The sequence below is a fragment of the Dermacentor variabilis genome, chromosome 10, assembly GCF_050947875.1.
Source record: "Dermacentor variabilis isolate Ectoservices chromosome 10, ASM5094787v1, whole genome shotgun sequence".
Taxonomy (NCBI): domain Eukaryota; kingdom Metazoa; phylum Arthropoda; class Arachnida; order Ixodida; family Ixodidae; genus Dermacentor; species Dermacentor variabilis.
Genome location: NC_134577.1, coordinates 7,256,073 through 7,274,447, shown reverse-complemented (window position 1 = coordinate 7,274,447; position 18,375 = coordinate 7,256,073). Strand labels below are relative to the sequence as shown.

The following is an 18,375-nucleotide window of genomic DNA, read 5'->3' as shown; positions in this document are numbered from 1 at the left end:
CACTTAGCCTTTATATAGAACATGATGCTGCTTCACTTCAGCAGTGCATCTGGGTCACACGGCACACAGTTCGAGAGATGCATTCGGAAGTAGCTGCATGTAATTAATCCATTTCCCCATCTGCGTCCTTAGAAGTTTCCATTTATTGTCTCAGTATTCCCTTGCGGTTTAAGTGAAATTTCGTTAAATCGAAATCTATAAACACACTTCATCATACTGAGGTTCAAAAGACATGCTGATCTATAAAAAAGAAGCTAGAAAAATTTAGACTGTTATATTGAGAATTTCATTATACTGAAGTTCATTATATCGAGGTTAAACTGTATATCAATTCTGTCCGCTTTCGATGTATTATCATATGCAGTCTATAGAACTTTTATATTTTTTTTCATTGCTGATTTGCTGAGTTCTAGGCCTGATAATTTCATTCTTTTACATTTTCAAACAATTTTTATTAAAGGATTGACAGCTTAAATAAAAATGTTTGCTGCCTACAGTCACTACATCTGAACTTTTTCTTTTAAATGTAACAGATCTAATCGAATTCAATGCTGCGGTTGCCGACAAAAACGATTTCTCCTTTCCTATGTACGCATTTAGATAGGAGCCCCCGAGCTAAAGCTTCTTTTTAAAAGAAATGACATCTGTTCAGGATGGGTTCTCGACCTTTTTCCTGCCTCCCCCAATAAATTTCACAGTAGTGCACAAGTTTATCACCATATGGTATCTGCAACGATTGTGAACGCAAATGACATGAAAAGCCTCTTCATCTCTGTGATGGAGCTGCATTCACCTAATAAAAATGTTTATTCTCTCTGTGATGGAGAGATGAGCTATTACGAATAATTACTGCATGTGGAATTATAAAAACAATTCGTCATCATCATCAGCAGCAGCAGCAGCAGCAGCAGCCTGGTTATGCCCACTGCAGGGCAAAGGCCTCTCCCATACTTCTCCAACAACCCCGGTCATGTACTAATTGTGGCCATGCCATGCCTGCAAACTTCTTAATCTCATCCGCCCACCTAACTTTCTGCCGCCCCCTGCTACGCTTCCCTTCCCTTGGGATCCAGTCCGTAACCCTTAATGTCCATCGGTTACCTTCCCTCCTCACTACATGTCCTGCCCATGCCCATTTCTTTTTTTTTTTAATTGAGACTAAGATGTCATTAACTCCCGTTTGTTCCCGAAACAATTATGAAACACATAAAATAAGACCCATGAGAATGGGTCTTGGTTTCATACATACGAGAGGACATACACCATGGTAGCTCAATGCTAGAGCATCAGGCACATAATTCGGAAGTTGTGGGCTCAGCTACCACCTCCATCAAGTAGTTTTTTCGTCCACACTGATTTGCTTTTGCTTTATTTGTTCCTACATTCTAATTAAACATTGTCATTGTCGGTAGGTGTTCATGTGGTTGTTAGCAACAAAAAATTAGGCTCCCAGTTTCCCTTAACGTCTCTCACTCTAACTCAACACAAACTATATTTTGTTGTTGGCTATAGTGGCCAAAACCAAGCCCAGAATGTTAAGAACATCACTTCTCTTTCTTTGTTTTCTTTGACTAGTGTTGGAAAATACTCAAACTGGGAAATACCTAAGAGGACATGTGGCAGTGCCACAAATCTGATATCTGAAAATATTCATTAAAGGTACTCACCCAATACATCAATTCTTTAAGCTTTTGAAACTACCTTGTCAATAACTACTGTTCCTAAAAGCAAAACTTGTCATTCTCGTCAGCAGCATTACTTATGAACATGACACATTCAGAGGAATGTGCATGTATGCGTACATTGACCATTCTGGTACTGCAGCTCACTTGTCACCTCAACAATGTCCTTTTGGGAAGCTGTTACGTTTGACAATCCTCCAACCTGCCCAACGTATCATCCCTAAGAAATAAAGCTTGAAAACTTCACTTCTAATCATAAAATTATTGTGTTGAATAAGTGCAGTTGAACGACATTCTTGATAAAGGCCAGTGTACGGCATGTAGCAAACTTCCGAACATTAAATAAAACATTAAACATTCTGATAAAGCTGTAGTGCTTTTATATGACAAAACTTCAAGTTAGCACGATCCCTGCGTTCCATAATGCCTCTTAAATACTGACCTTTCCTCAGCTAAAATGCCCCCCAACTTCAGAAAACATATCCGACATACTTCTTTTCTAGAATTTATTCGGATAGTGCCAAACTCTCTCAGTGTAGTATCTATTTAGAAAGCTTTTCTTAAACCAAAATGCTTTCTATCTAGAATCCCTGAGAAGCTGAATCACACTGATATCTTTGTATATCACTACAGTTGAAAACTCAAAGCCAACACAAATTTTTTAAAAGCTTTAACATACAGTGAAACCTCGTTAAACCGTAGTTGGCTGAAGCTCGGAAAAAGTATGTACTAAACTGTAGTACTGTTAAACCGAAATGGCATGAGATCCCCCACTTACCTGTTGAAAACAGAACTCAGAGAGTGTGATGAAAGGGGAAAAAACTTGCAGTATTTGTTCACTTCGCGTGATAAAAGTTATTTTCGTTTGATGCCGCTGCGGCCTAGCACGACGGCAGTGGCCTCAAACTTAGTGAAGCTGCGTGCCAGCTTTTCAGCCAGCCCCCTCTTCTCGGCAAACATTCGTATGGCAGATTCCTCGTTGGCGTTACGTATTCTCCATGCACGCATGCAGTAGTGCTGCACAAGTCCCGGGGCACCTTTTTCATTGCCAGGTGCCGGAGATTGGAATACTTTTCGTTTGGAATAGAGTTATGTTATCGCGCCCCTGTTCTCGTCGCGACGATTGCATTCATGAGGCTGACATAACGCGCAGCTTCTGCCACTGTCGGGCCTGAATCGCCCGTGCTATCACTTTCCGTGTCGTCCTCATCACAGCCGCTAGTTGACACTTCGGCAACAACAGAGGCAACGATTGCGAATAGTCGAACCTCGTAGTCGACATGTCTTCGCGGTCGCAGCAGCGCTGGCGAGCAACTTCGCATTCCAAATGCCACACACCGTAGTCAACAGCAGATCCCTGTCGCGTGCCAGCGCCGACTTCTTCGTGTCACGTTCGATAGCACGGACGATGTCTAATTTTTCTTCTATGCTGAGCACGCGGCACCTTTTTTTATCCGAGCTTCGGCATGACACGAGTCCTCGCTTGCACGACGCCATAACACTCTCTGGCACAGCATCGAAAGGATGTTGATGTTGATGTGGCTTCATGTGCAAACACACAGAGCGCTTGGAGGCAGTTGTTCCGATCTCTGAGGCTTGTTGTTCTGCTGGGCCGCCCGATGGAGACGACGCACCGCCGTGTTTGCGCGACGAAAAGTGGAAATGCTACGTTTTAACCAATACTTACGCAATAAGCTGGTACGGTTTATGCGGATACAAAACACATTATGTTCAATGGCCGCTGAGTCGGGGATTCGACTTTAGTACTTTTAAAATGAAACTACTGTTTAAGCGGGTACGGTTTAACGAGGTTTTACTGTATCCACTTTTCTACTACAAGAAGCTCAATACATATTATACTTTACTGCTGTCACAAAGTCAAAATGCTAACTTGTGTTAAATATTTCTAAGACCTTATTTCCATCATTTCGGTGAGCTGGGGCCACCTCTCAGCAGCCACAGTTGAAATTGCTACAGTTTCTGGCAAAAATCATATGCTTATTTCATTTTCGTGATCGAATTGTTAATTTAATATTTGCTATGTTTTAGGGGTGTGGGAATATATGAAATTTGCACTACTAATCAAACAGCATCTGCTATTCAGTTCACATCCAAATTTGAGAACTTGATATCAAAAATACAAGTGCAGCTAATCAGGTTAGTCTGAATATACAGGGCAACTGCAGGTATTGGAGGTTTGGCGGAGGAAAGCCCATGCAGGCTCCACTGCATACTGGCTACTTCATACGACCACTGTTAAATCAACTGAGTTGCAAATACTCAGTCATTACTGCAACATTTGTTTCAAATGATTCTGCTGCACGAGGTATTCTTGCTGTTCGCAAGCATGACATAACTGTAAAAGGATTTCCAGATGCAGATATATTGCATGATGATTCATATTTACCTATTAAAGGCTTGCCTATTAAGGTTGCTATTCAGTAAAATATAATTTCTTTTCTGCATGGTAACCATGCTTGTAACAAAATAAATATCTAGTGTGTCCTACTACTGTACTGTGACTAACACTGACAGCACTACTGCAGTCAAAAAGGGATGCAGGGAGAGTAGGCACATGTCAAGGCCAATCAGAGACCTTTCAAAGGGCACCATTGGCCATGCCTCTGGGAGCTGTGCATTGCTTTAAAGCACCAAAATTCAAATGCTGAGAAGACGCTTTGTAACAAGATCAACACGGCGCCAATCAGTTGCCATAACAAGGAGCTACTGTGGCTCAAAACTAAGTCAAATTTCTGAGTTTCAGTGTTGAGCTGGGTAATTGAACGCTTATAAATTATTGCTTTTTAGCACTTGTTGACAGTATTAACCAATAATATTTTGCAGAGCATACTTACGACTGTAAAAACTTCTTTGCTATTTTAAGACCCGCATCCCCTTTTACGTCTAATGAATTGCTCTCTTTCCACAAGCTTAGCAGCAGGTGCCAGTTCCTTTCCTTCATCAATGTCATGATCACACAAAATGTGATCACTCTCTTTTTTCCATGCTATCGTGGTGTTATCTTCTTTCAAAAGCATTAAAGCTAAGCTGTGAATGGCATTAAAATAAAGTTCGTTGTCTGTCTGTCTGTCTGTCTGTGAATGGCATTACATTCACAGAAGGATTTTAATAAATTTTGCTACCGATACTCGTCCTATTACACATTTCCCATTTCAGTGTGCCAATCTGATATTTGAAGTCAACTTATATTTTCCAAATATTGATATACAACATGAACAGAAATATTCGCTATCCAGACATCCCTACCACTCTTGCACATTAACTTATGGCCAAAAAGTATGGCCTCAGTGGGAGGACTTAACGCATGCACTCAACAAATGCCTAAGCAAATGGCAGCTGCGCATGAGCATGTACAAGAAAGTGTGTGACCTTGTTTCAAATTCTGTTATGAGTGAAGCAGCACCTTCTGCTGGAAGGTGCTTCATTGATGAACAGAAGGAACAATTACTAGCCAGGATTATAAGTAATTTTTTTATTCTTTTTGCAATAACTTGGAATGGCTTAGTTAAAAATGTACAGTTCAAGAACGTCTGCAGATTGGTCAGCTTGGTTTCAGCACAGTTCACTCTTGTTGCTTCAATAAAGTTCACAATTTCTTAAACACCAGCATTACATGTGTTGCCATGAAAATAACTTGTCTTCTCCATGGTTTAAAGCACCGACCACACGAAGTGAAGAAAAGCCATCAAATTGACAAACTTCGTTCAGACAGAAGAAGGTCGCCGAGAAAACTACGCTGCCAGAAGCAGTGATTGCGCACTGTCAGGTGTCATGAGGAGTTATCTCCCTGCTGCTTGCGATGGCCTGTTATGCCATGAAGGCTTTCCCTGGCATTACCATCTCTGTCATAGAACTCGTTTGCAAATGCCTGCATGAAACTTTATTTTTCTAGTTGCTTGGCAATATCAATATAATCAAATAAAAAAAAATAATGAAACAAAAGCTTTTATTATTATTATTATTATTATTATTATTATTATTATTATTTCTTTCTCTTTTTTCTTTTTTTACCCAGAACATATTTATCGAGTCTGGCAACACAGACTACACCACACTGAATATGTGGCAACGTCTGCTTCTGCTTTGCCATGTAGTGCAAGGCAGCGAACAATTACCGTACCACCCCGCGTATCTTTCCTGCACAATGTTCATAGCGAAAGTTCGCTTCATGCAGCCTAGTGCGTTAGGGCTCATTTGCATTTTCCTAATAGTAGCATATGAGCAAGTGTACGCTTTGCATGTACTTAGTTGTCTTTAGCTGCTGTTTCGTTACAACTGTTACAAACTCAAACATTTTCTTAAAGCAATGATAACATCAAATTTACAAAAGAAGTGACACAGTAAGTGTGACATTACAGAACTGTTACAACGCATCAGACAAGACAGACAAGCAAGAAAGTGACAAACTTAGTTTTCGATTGAAATGTATTTTGTTCTTGCATATAATCATAACACGTTGACTCATGGGACATTTATGACAATTAATGCACATTAGACATAGACGTTTGCAGATAATTAAGCACCTTCATAAAGGCTATATATAGTATTAACACTTATATAGAGCAACTCAATTCAGCTAAAGCAGCAAGTATTTTCTGTATCACAGTGGCTGCTACTCGCAGCGACAGCAAAGAAAGGAAAGCCCTTAGCCTTAGCAATGGTCCTGGTTAATTTTCCAAACTAGTTATTCCAAGTTCCAATACGTTAGCAAGGATTGACTGATAGGCTAGTCGGTTCGTTATCACAGAAAAAAGAATGCTTCAAGACGGGACACAAGGAAGACTGCAGCACAGTGTGTGTGTGGTTCTTTGCTTGTGTCCAGTTTTGAAGCACTGTTCTTTCCATCCACTAAATTATTCCAAGAAGCAAGAATTCACAGGGTTAAAAAAAGCATGCATAATTTATCTTGCTGTTGCCACCAAATCATGACTAAGCTGCCATCACACACATTTAAAGGGGGACATGGCTTTGAACATCAACTTCCTTATTTCTTCATGGATTTTGATGGAAATTGGCACAAATGTTTAGAATGTCTCCCTGATGCTTCCATAAAAGTTTCAGAGCGATATATTGAGAGCATTTTATTGAATTTTATTGAGCAGAATTTTTCTCCCTCTAACTTTCTGGAGAGCCTGGGGAACATAAAAAGACGTGATAGAAGGCTTGTTAAGTATTGACTGTATAGCTAAATGTTGTTAAGAACGGCCAGCTGCAGTGCAAGTTTTGCCAACCAGTTGCGACTGTGGAAGCAACATCTCGGGAGCATCGCCGCCAACCTCTAGCCACGGCGTGGCGAAGTCGATTTTGTGTCGATATCAATATGTGCATCCTCCACTATCCGTCGGTTCAGCTAGGATGCGTTGTGACTGAAGGAGTTCGACGAAGCAGGCTTTGTGCGCAACACGACAAAGCGGACCTGATCTCCTACGGGCGGGGGAGCTGCCACGACAACGCCGACGGACACTCCTTCCCACGCACCGACCAAGACGCAAGACAACGCGCTACCCGGAACGGCTCCGAGTTCTATGAAATTCGTGTGGTGTCGGTTTCGGGCCGTAAACACGTGTGTGTGTGTGCATGTGTGCGTGTAAACCGTGCCGCGGAGAGGCGGCTAGTTCGCGATGACTAAACGAACGTTCGCATCACCTTGTATCGGGAGAGGACCGAGTATTTAAAAACCACTGTTGTGCGGCTGCTCAGGACACTTTTCTTAAGCAGTCATGTTGGACTGAGACTCTCTCTCAAGCAGTCATGTTAGACTGATGTACTTTCTCAAACAGTCATGTTAGACTGATATAAATACTGTAAATAAACCCATATTCCTCGTTCTCGATGAGAAGCAGTCCTTCCCTTCATCAACGTCCTCAGAGTGGATAAGTTGGACGACGGCATGGGCCAGCTACCTTCTAATTCATGCCCGACTCCAATCTTGACAACGGATCACGAGTGATGGGATTGAGCCCCCAATCATAACAATGTGTGCTGAAGGTCGTGACATTCTTGCCTTTTTTTTTCACAACACAAATCTTTTGTAGTCACTTTTTATGTAACCTTCGCATCAATCACACTTTTGGGCTAGACGAATAGCCATATCGCAAACTTACAAAGAGTCAAGATAAGAAAGCAAGAATGTCACAACCTGCATTGTAGCTCAAGTGACAAAAAAAAATAGTAAAGATATGCTAAACGGTAACAAAGAAATCAGCTCCAGAAACTGAGCAGAAAGGCAAAAAACAGTTTTGAGAAAACTGCTCTCAAAGTTTCACCTTCTCTTCGTTTCTCTAAAGGGCACCAAATTTGCAGTCTTTGGGGTGTTTTGTGATGTGGGGCTTCTTGTACATGCGGCCTCTGGTCTGGTGTGCTTCCCCCCCGCCCCCTTTTCTTTTTATATGGCACTCTTTGCTGCTGCTGCTGCTCTACAAAGAGCAAGGTGCCTGGGTTTCAAACAAAGTGACGTGCAGAACTGTGTGGGCATGAATGTAGTTCCAGTGTTGTACCTGCAGGCTGCCTGATTGATAGCAGTCTCCAGTACAATCAGTGAGGCATTTTTTTTCTTTTGGTAGAATTGACCATGTTACTGAATGAAAGCTCCGAGTATCAGCAGCCTTCCAAGTCATCTTTACTTGAAAATGGCTGTAGAACTTAGGATCAGAGAGCTAGTGATAGATATGCAGCTGCTACGTGCTTTCCACAATTGTACTTTTGTATGATGCCTCCATCACTTCTGCAGCCAGGTGTCTGTGCCAGCCCAAGGGGCCTAGTGAACAGAGCTCATGATCAGGTTCTCTTTATGAAGGAGTGGTATGATAGATATTGTTATGAGCTATCGTGACATTGCCATATGTTGGGCGTGTTGGTAAACTGAAAGCATATTTAGCGCCAGCAAACAAGGACGGAAGGGAGACGACAACACAATGCGCTAATCGTGACAACATGATAATAGAGTGAGCGCGCAATATGCTTGGTTGCGGGTCCGATGTGCCGATGTGCGAAATGCCTAGCTGCAGATAGACGGAGCCGACGCTCGACGTGCTTAGTCGCGCAATTTGAGGTGCTGACGCTCAAAGTACCCAACCGCACCGTCCGAGGTGCCAACGCGTGAAATTCCTAGCCACGGGCTCGAGGAGTCGACCCTTGATGCGCTTATTCGCGCCATGGTGCTGACGTGTGATTTCCTAGCCGCGGGCTCAAAGAGTCGACGCTCGATGCACTCAGTTGTGCAGTTGGAGACTCCCTATGCACAAAATGCTTAGTCGCATGTCCGAGGATTCTACGCATGAATCTTGGTCACGAAGTTCGCGACGCTGGTGCTCGGAATGCTTAGCCGCGAGACTGAGACGTCCACAAGCGTAGGGATCGGCCACGCTACTGCTATGTCCGCATAGCGCCCGTTTTGACCCATCGAGATTACGGCGAGTGGAGGCGAGTGGAGTGCAAACAGCCGAGCAGACGCTGTGAGCTTCGGACCAATGGCGAACCGTGCTGGAGTCACATGGCGGGCACGGCCAATTGCAGACTCCGGCACTACCTTCAATCATTTGCTTTTTGTGTGCTTGTTTCTGTATGGAGGAGAAGCTGAAGCAGCAAATTTGAAGACGGAAAAATGCACTTTCCAATGAGACCAAAATGGCGACGCTCGGTCGTGCCGTTCCAGAGATATTGTGGCTTGAAAAACGCTGTTCTTTCTTGATCTCTGCGAGATTTTTCGCCACCTTGGCTGATAAAACGAATTTTTAGAGCACTTCTACGTGGTTTAGTGATGATATTTGGGAATCAGATAGAAAAATAGTTAAAGAAACTGAAAATGTGATTTTCAAAAAATCGATTTTTTTGGCCATATTACACGATGTGAAAGCCGCGTCCCCCGTTAACAACACATAGCAACCTGTGGAACCCACCTCTTTCTTGTAGATGGCAATCCAGTCTGTTGTGGCAAACCACCGGTGGTTTTTGATGTCATTGACACCATTCTTGAGGTTGCCAAAGCGCTTGGTCAAGTCAACCTGCAGCAGATTCCTCAGCAGGTCCTTCAGGTCGGACGTGAAGTGTGATGGGAAGCGGACCTAGGTGTGAAAGAGAAGCAATTGAGCAATAATGCAGAAATGTGGGCCCACCGTAAAGAGTCAAAGCATGCAAGAAAAAGAAAAAGAAAAATTCTATTGTGACCCAAAGTTGGCTTAATCAGGTGGCCTGTATGTGCTTGGGAACAAATAAAGTAAAATGAATGTGCCCAACCTGTGATGGAGCTGTGCAATGTATTGAACATTGGTGTTGAAAGATCATGTTTCCCGGCAACATATTAACTGGTAAAAAAGAGGCTTAACTGTATTCGGTCATTTTTTTTTTTTCTTAATCGCAAACTTTAGCGCCGGGAAACCACACAATGATCGTATCAACAATTTGTTACTGTACTGAAACAGTCTGCTTTATGGTGCCTTTTAGCATCCACAAACTTACTGCTTAAATATCACCATTAATATCTTTTTCCAAGCCCATGATGAGACAAGAAATGAAGGTCTTCATCATCATCATCATAATCCACCTATTTGTGTACACTACAGGACGAAGGCATCTCGAATTACCCCTGTCCTACACCAACTAATTCCAACTTGCACCTGCAAATTTCCTAACTTCTTCACCCCACATAGTTTTCTGCTGTCCTTGACTGTGTGACTAAAATGATGCCCAAAAATTTTTGTTGTCTGCTTACAGGTAAGAGTTACAGTAAGGTAAGAGCCATGTAGCTCAATACAGGGGTCTGGTACCATACCTCTATTTCTCAAAAAGAAAGGACACAGGCACTTTTAAATGTGAAGCATTCCTTGGCAAACGTTTGCCACTTTGACAGTATCTATCTATCCATCTATCAAGCTGCCTACGTCTTTGTGCTCTCAAGGTCGTTTCGTTAACTTGGTATGTAGCAAAATTGGCTTAATATGACGAGTGTATGATGAACATAAATGATCGGTAATGACACGAATATCATGACATGGAGAAAGGGGGTTAACCTAGGGGCCCAATCTTTATTAGTCATATCATAAGAAGTCAACAAACACTGACACCAAGGACAACATAGGGGAAATTACTTGTGCATAATAAATGTAATGAAGAAACAACAAATTAATGAAAATCAAAGTGGATGAAAAAGCAACTTGCCCACCAATATGATTATGAGGCATGCCATAGTGGGGGACTCTGGATTAATTTTGACCATCTGGAGTTCTTTATGTGCCCCTAAATCTAAGTACACAGGTGTTTTTGTGGATCAGCATTTGGATTGTTTTGTTTGCTCAAACCAATATTTACACCACCTGTTGTCACTTCATCACCTGTAATGTTCAGTTACATTTTTTAATGGACCAGCATTGAAACAATGTAACTGACCATTACAAGCGATCAGGTGGCAACAGGTGGTGTAAATGATTGTTTGAGCTAAAAGAAAGAAAAACACAATCCAAATGAATGAAATGATATCAGCAGTAGGTCTTCTTCTTTTTGCAGTCATTACATTGGGTTACAACGGCTGCTGCTGCTCCATGCTGCTGTTTAAAATGGTCTACTAATTGTGTTATACATCTATGCCATCACTGCCTCTCAGGTTTCTTTTTGATCACCGGCTGTATGCATTCATTTGATGGACCAAATGAACCCCAATTAACACACAAGAACTGCAGGAATGTTTATACTGACATGCGCAGACACTGAGTTTATGTCCGATACTTCATGAATGACTATGGCTTGGGCCAAACGCCTTTATGTGGCTTTCTATGAGAGCCAATCCCTGTGCAAAAACCAAATGCAGCCTGGCCCCATCGTAAGCCAGGTACCATGCATCTAAGCGTGCTTCAATCTTCTCACAACTCGCTCAGAAAAGCTGGCAGAGCTAAGGATGCCACATTGTTTTTTTCCTCCCATAAAAGCAAGGGAAACACAGCAGCTGTACAGTGGACTACTCCTAATACAATTTTTCAGTTAATTCGATTCTGACGGAAGGTCCCAGATGTTGCCCATGCTTTTCTAGGGGACTAAACGTTCGTTATTTTCATCTTGAAATGAGCTTTTGCAGGATAACTTGAACTTCACTGTCATCCCAATGATGCCTGCAGTGGTGACTTCAGGTGTCGTAAATGTGTCGAACACACACCACCTCCCATTGGCCTGCCCCAGGAAGTGAACATAGTAGCTCACAACAAATTATTACAGTACATATTTACTAGATTTTAACACACTTCTTTTTACCAAAGAAGATCCGAAAATTGCTTAGTCTGTGCAATCTCATACAAGACCGGAACAGCCTATCATCCAGCCAGCGTCAATGCTATTGCATTTACAAGATGGTGAAAATAGATGCCAACAGTGCGAGTTCTCACACGACATGATGATGACAACGTGCCACTTTCAGTCCGGTTATAAAAGCACTTTCAAACGATAAGTTATTTTACATGTTATTTTACGTGGAACATGTGGATAAAGGCTAATTAAGTTATAAATCCGTAAACAAGGACAAATTATGGCAAACAAAAGCTCGATTACCAGATTCCAGTGGTTCTCAATAACCCATCTTATAGTGTCATGTTTGATCTCCCTAAGAACAAATTTAAAAAAGACATCCAAAAGTGACTAATCAGCATTGACTCAATATAATCTCAGTTTTTTACTTAGCGAAGCATCTCTTGTTTTCGTGTGTTTGTGTGTGTGTTTTCTTTAGCGACCTCATGCCATGTTTATACACCGCCTTTGATTTATGGTGCACTGTCTTTGTATCAAAAGCAATATTTTTCACGGTACATGTAATACTGTCGTTTGATGCAATGTATATTGCTGACTATCATACTATGTTAATATTTATTTCTGTGTTGCTCACTGCTGTATCGACTGTTTTGGGGAACTGTGACCTCGTCAGGCTTTACCGCCTTTTGTTGCAGTTCCCTCTTTCATCTTTGAAGGAACATAAACCAACCTCAAGCAAGCAGCAATAAGTCTCATCACATGCTCTTGGCATTTCGAAGAATTTCGCACTATAGACCACACGGACGACATGTCATGGTTTTTCAAAGACTGTGTTAAAACGTTGCCTGAGAGTAATGATGGTGGACATTAAGTCCATAAATTTCCATAATGTGAAGGACAAGTTTGTTGGTTTAGTCTTTTTCCTGTTGCAGGAATCAGAGGTATGGTATGTTTTGTTTGCTAAAATATCAAGTGTCCGTTCGATTTCTACTTCGTTTAAGAGCTCTAATGTCCTTTTTATATAGTTTTCGACTTTTGAGCTGATAAAAAGTGGGCATGTGCGCAATTCAGGGACAGGTCTGAGTGGGTGCACATACTGCCAAATGAATTAGCATTGCGTTTTGGCATTTTCTACCTCTTGTTTTCAAATTCAACCGACTGAATAATTCAACCAATTTCGTTGGTTCCATCAGGGTCAAACGAACGGAAGTCTTTTTTTTCTGACATGGTTTTTCTTTTTCTTTATTGTTTGTTTCACGGATTCTCTCCGTGTAGGGGGCAGAGGTAAAGGCAAAATGCCTGACAGAGCCTCTGCGCCCCTACAGTTCAAGGCAGCATGACATATCATTCACATACATATTTGTCGAACCTATCTTTAACACACAGCACACAGCATAGCATCGACTGTATTGTGCACATTCAGATGAGCTATGTGGATCATGGCTAATTAAGTTATAAATTCGTAATAGCATTATTGGTGTCACAGAAGTTTAGCACAGTTCCTCACGAGCATTCTTGTAAACAGTGCATTAAACTTGAAATAAATTATGCAAGATAATGCAAGCATGTCCTTCGTCCCTTATACAATGCGCTGATCACCCAATGCCGCATTACTTAGATGAAAGCTACACTGTACACTTTATCTATACAGAGCGTTTCACATAACTTGAGCCAAGGATTTTAAAAAAAAGGTTTATCGCAGCTGGGTGAAATCAATGACAAATGGTTGCAGTCATGTGGTGCTCCTCAGAATGTTTTCTTTAAATATATATATTCTGCATAATTAATTAATTAACCAAGATCAATTATGTAAAATTTGTAATATTCACTTTATGGTCAAATGCATTTTCTTATGTTGTAGAGGGGGTTCAGAAATGACCTATCTTATTTTTTGCGGCAATGTACATGCTGCGTGGCGATCTTTTTTTTGGCGTTTAAAAAAAGCGCAAGAAATACGAAATAAAACCATGTGACTGAACTCATGGGCTATCGTACTACAGCGCTCTCAACCATGCTTCTTTCTATCTATTTTCTCTTATGTTGATCATGCGCAGATACCAACTCAAAACTATGCTTGTCAGCTGCAAAACAGCCATCACATCTACCCATGAAAAATCTATATAGCATTGTGGCAGTTCTTGTAGTCATCCCACATGTTTTGCTACATGAGCAAGCTTCAAACAACCACAAAGTTAATGACCTGAATGTAGAACTTTGCTGAGACTGAAGGCTTTTGTGCAGCAAGACCACATACACTCACACACAGCATCTTTATTTATTTATTTACTTATTTACAGTACCCTCAGGGCCCAGAAGGGCATTACAGAGGGGGTGGGTACAATAATAACAATAAAAAATACATGCTCAAACAATTATTAGTATTAAGGTGATAAATTCAAAACGTAATCTGTTACTGCAGTCTTGAAATATGATGCCTCCTCGATGCAGGCGATGGAGGGGGGAAGGCGGATCCACTCGGCACTGGTTTTCGGCAGAAATGAGTCAGAGAAAACATTTGTGCGACAGAAAGGAATGAACACTTTAAACCGATGATCAAGACGCGACGACATGTACGAAGGCTCTGAAATTAAGTCCTGTTTAAGCGAGCTGTTACGGTAAAAGATTTTTTGAAAAAGGCAGAGACGGGAAATTTTTCTTCGAATGTGCAAGTTAATAAGGCCAAGGTTTGACTTCATTAAAGAAACGCTAGATGTGAGGGAATAATTAGAAAGGATTAAACGTGCTGACCTGTTCTGAACTGACTCAATGGTATCTGCTAGTGTTTTTTGACCAGGGTCCCAGACAGATGACGCGTACTCTAGCTTCGGTCTAATTAGTGTTTTGTAGAGCAGCAACTTCAAATGGTGTGGGGCTTTTGAGAAATTCCTGCGAATGTAGCCAAGAGATCTGTTTGCATTGTTCGTGATATACTGGATGTGCGCATGCCACGAAAGATTACTGTTTAGCTGGATTCCAAGATATTTATAGGAAGTCACGCGCTCAAGGTTAGTTTCATTGATAATATAGCCGAAAGGAGTTGGCGAGTTCGAGCGACGTGAGACAGACATAATTTTGCATTTAGTCGGATTGACACGCAGCCGAGAAGCAATTGAAATAAGATACGTGCAACAGCCAACTAAATATTTGACTTCAACTTCAAACAACTTACTCTAGAAAAATAACTTATGCCTTGAAGTCAAGAAACTATGGCAGATGCACTTCAGTGTATAACGTCAATGTCAACATAGCCTCTAAAAACATTCAAGTACATTGCACACAAAAGAAGTCTACCAAATGCAACATGATTCTATGGGCCATAGAATCATAAATACTTCAATAATAAATAAGAAACATATTCACCTTTTTTGGAGACTACTAGTGAGAGGCAACTGCTTTCAGAGGTGCAAAACTAATGCTTGGAAGCAATTACCAAAACTACTTGATTAGGCATGTAGAGAAAAACAATATCAGAATTTAACAGCCTTTGTAAAATTCAAAGGCCATCATACCAAATGCCAGGTGAGAGTGCCTGGGTGACGTACAGAGGTGGCAGTAAACACCAGGGTGTGAGAATGTGCTTGCCAGCTGCTGGTCTACTCACCTTGCCAGAGACAATTTTCTCGTATATCTGGATTGGCTGGTCAGCAAAGAAAGGTGGGTAGCCAGCCGCCATCTCGTACACCAGGACACCAAGTGCCCACCAGTCGACAGCTTTGTTGTAGCCCTGCAAAACGACAACAGCTGCAGTCAGCACCTAACTCTTTTATTACCACGAGAAAATGATAGTTTTTCATAGGCCTTGGAAAAAGGTTATTTACCAGTACAAATAATGTTCCAGCCCCCATTGCAGCACAGCATATTATACACAACGAAATGTTCTTTCCAAAAACATATGTTGCCACAAAAAAATCTATTAGGTAAGACATAAAAATTCTAGAAAGCACAATTTGGCTGCCAGCTGATAGAAAGAACAATAAAAAAACATGACATCTACAAGAACATTAATATCAAAGGAAATCCAGAATACACATTTCAAAGATAAATAACCCAGGAATAGTGTCTGAAAGAAAATTCTCAGCACACCGCCATTCAGCGGATAAGAAAAAGAAACTAAGACAAGTTCACCGCTCATGCTATGCGGGGAAGCAGTTCCTGGATTTTGTGAAGCATAGGTGCACTCTGCACTTTTCCCAAAAAACGTGTGGTTTTATTCCGATAGCAATTATATGGACACTCCAGGTACATTTCTGCCATCGCTGTGAGGTTCCGTATGAGAGAAAGCACATGAGGGTGAGCTGGTGAACGCGGTTCCATCTCCTGTGCGCAAGCAAGGAGTGCGGCCCAGATGCGTGCCCTTTCCTGTGGCGCACAAGTCAAGGGGGGTCAGTTGCGGGAGGAGGGGCATTCTTCTCTGGTGGCTGCCAAGTTGTCTCGATGTACTACTTGCCCACCACTCCGTACAGAGTGAAGACATTGCAGCGTCTACTATGGTGTTGGCCAAACAAGTCGTGGACGCCGTAGCAGACACCTTTGGTGGACACCGTAGGGACACGTTGCCGGCGCTTGTGTGTCTTGAAAGCAGTCTGCAGTGTGGCCAAAGTGCACGCCCGCGCAGGCCTCATCTTCAAGCGATCTGCCATGTTTGCAGAGTGCGTATAGTGCCGGTAGCTTCGTATTGTAACGGACAGTTAAGGTAGTCCAGATACAACTATTTATTGTGGGCTAACTAGTGCCCTGGGGGTAAATAAAAAGCACTGCTGCATTCTAAATGGGAGATAAGGAAGGTCTTCTCTCTCGAGTGTCGCGTCACCTCGTCTTCTTCTTGTAGATGCCGACAACGGCCACCTGCGATGCGAGTGCGTGCGGCGAAAACACGTGCCATTATTTCGCCTTTTCTTCCAACACGCCTTGTCCTCTTGAGTGGGGGGGGAGGCACGAACCTGCGCGTTGTTTAACTATGTTTCTGCCTTGTATTATTATTCCCCCTCCAAAACGCATCGTCCCGATGCGTAAAGCGACGAAATTGTTCACAAGCTGTTGTCCATACTTAAGTGGTATATGGCACAGAATAGATGTTTGGTCGAATATTCACTGCCTGTCATAATATGGCTTCAGTCTGACCACATGTACAGTTTCTGTGCGACACCGGCATCGTGATGAGCTCACTTGTCCTTCTGGCGTAACTTCATAGTTCAGGGGACTGATGCGGCGAAGTACTCGGTAAGGGTCGAAATAATGGCACAAAAGCTTTTCGGACAGGCCGTGCGTCCGCATGGGAGTCCACACCCATACTCTGTCGCCTGGTGCATACTCGACTTCCCTTCGCCGCAAATTGTATCGGTCCGCGTCGATGTGCTGCCTTTTTATAATGCGATGTCGCGCCAGCTGACTTGCTTCTTCGGCCCTCTGTGTAAAGTCACTGATGTCAGAGTTCTGTTCTGTACTGCCGCTGACAGGCAGCCTTGCATCCAAGGGTGTGGTAACTGTTCGTCCAAAAACAAGTTGGAATGGCGTTACTTGAGTGGTCTCTTGCAATGCGGTATTGTAGGCGAATGTCGCATAGGGTAGGATCTTGTGCCATGTACGGTGCTCTAAGTCTACGTAAATTGACAACATATCGGTCAGCATCCTGTTCAATCGCTCGGTTAGCCTATTTGTTTGAGGGTGATAGGCAGTTGTTTTCCTGTGGCTGGTATGAGTCAGTTTCATGATGGATTGCATCAAATTGCCTGTGAACGAAGTTCCTCGGTCCATGATAATAATTGCAGGGGCACTGTGTCATAATACTATTTTGGTGACAAAGAATTCAGCCACTTCAACGGCCGTTGCACTTATTCGAGAGGATGTCTTGGCATATCGTGTTAGGTAATCCGTCGCTACTACAATCCATCGTTTCCCAGATGACGATGTCGGAAAGGGACCAAGCAAGTCCATTCCTACTTGTTCAAACGGAGCTCCTGGGGGTTCTATTGGTTGAAGGAGGCCTGCGAGTTTTAATGGAGGCGTTTTGCGTCTTTGGCAATCCCGACATGTTCGTACATAATGCTGTACTGAATTCAATAGCTTTGGCCAGTAGTACTTAGCATGAATTCAGGCGAACGTTCTGCTCACTCCGAGGTGTCCTGCTGATGGGTCATCGTGACAGGCTTCTAAGATTTCAGATCGCAAAGCTGAAGGAACGACGAGTAGAAATTTTTCTGTGCTGTGCTCAAAAATTCTTTTGTACAGGACGCCATTTCTCATCACATACGATGACAATCCCCGGCAGAAAACTCGCGGAACATGGACGGGGTGTCCCTCGAGGTGCCTGATGAGTAGAAGCAACTCAGCACGACTGCTGGTGTTTGGCCATCTCAGATGTGGTTACGGCTCCAAGAAACGGAAATTCATGTCCATCTTTCACAGGAGCAGATTCGACTGGTGCACGTGATAAACAATCAGC

General features: G+C 42.4%; 1 protein-coding gene across 9 annotated transcripts in view; it reads right to left on the bottom strand.

The window, feature by feature from the left end:
- Window positions 1-18,375, bottom strand: part of Pka-C1 (Protein kinase, cAMP-dependent, catalytic subunit 1) — a 469,154-nt gene that overhangs the window by 5,336 nt on the left and 445,443 nt on the right. For all 9 annotated transcript variants that reach the window (XM_075671434.1, XM_075671435.1, XM_075671437.1 and 6 more), the window contains 2 exons: window positions 15,535-15,657; window positions 9,602-9,766 (listed from right to left, as the gene is read on the bottom strand). In XM_075671434.1, the coding sequence (XP_075527549.1) occupies window positions 9,602-9,766; window positions 15,535-15,657 (288 nt within the window). The remainder of the gene's footprint in view (window positions 1-9,601; window positions 9,767-15,534; window positions 15,658-18,375) is intronic.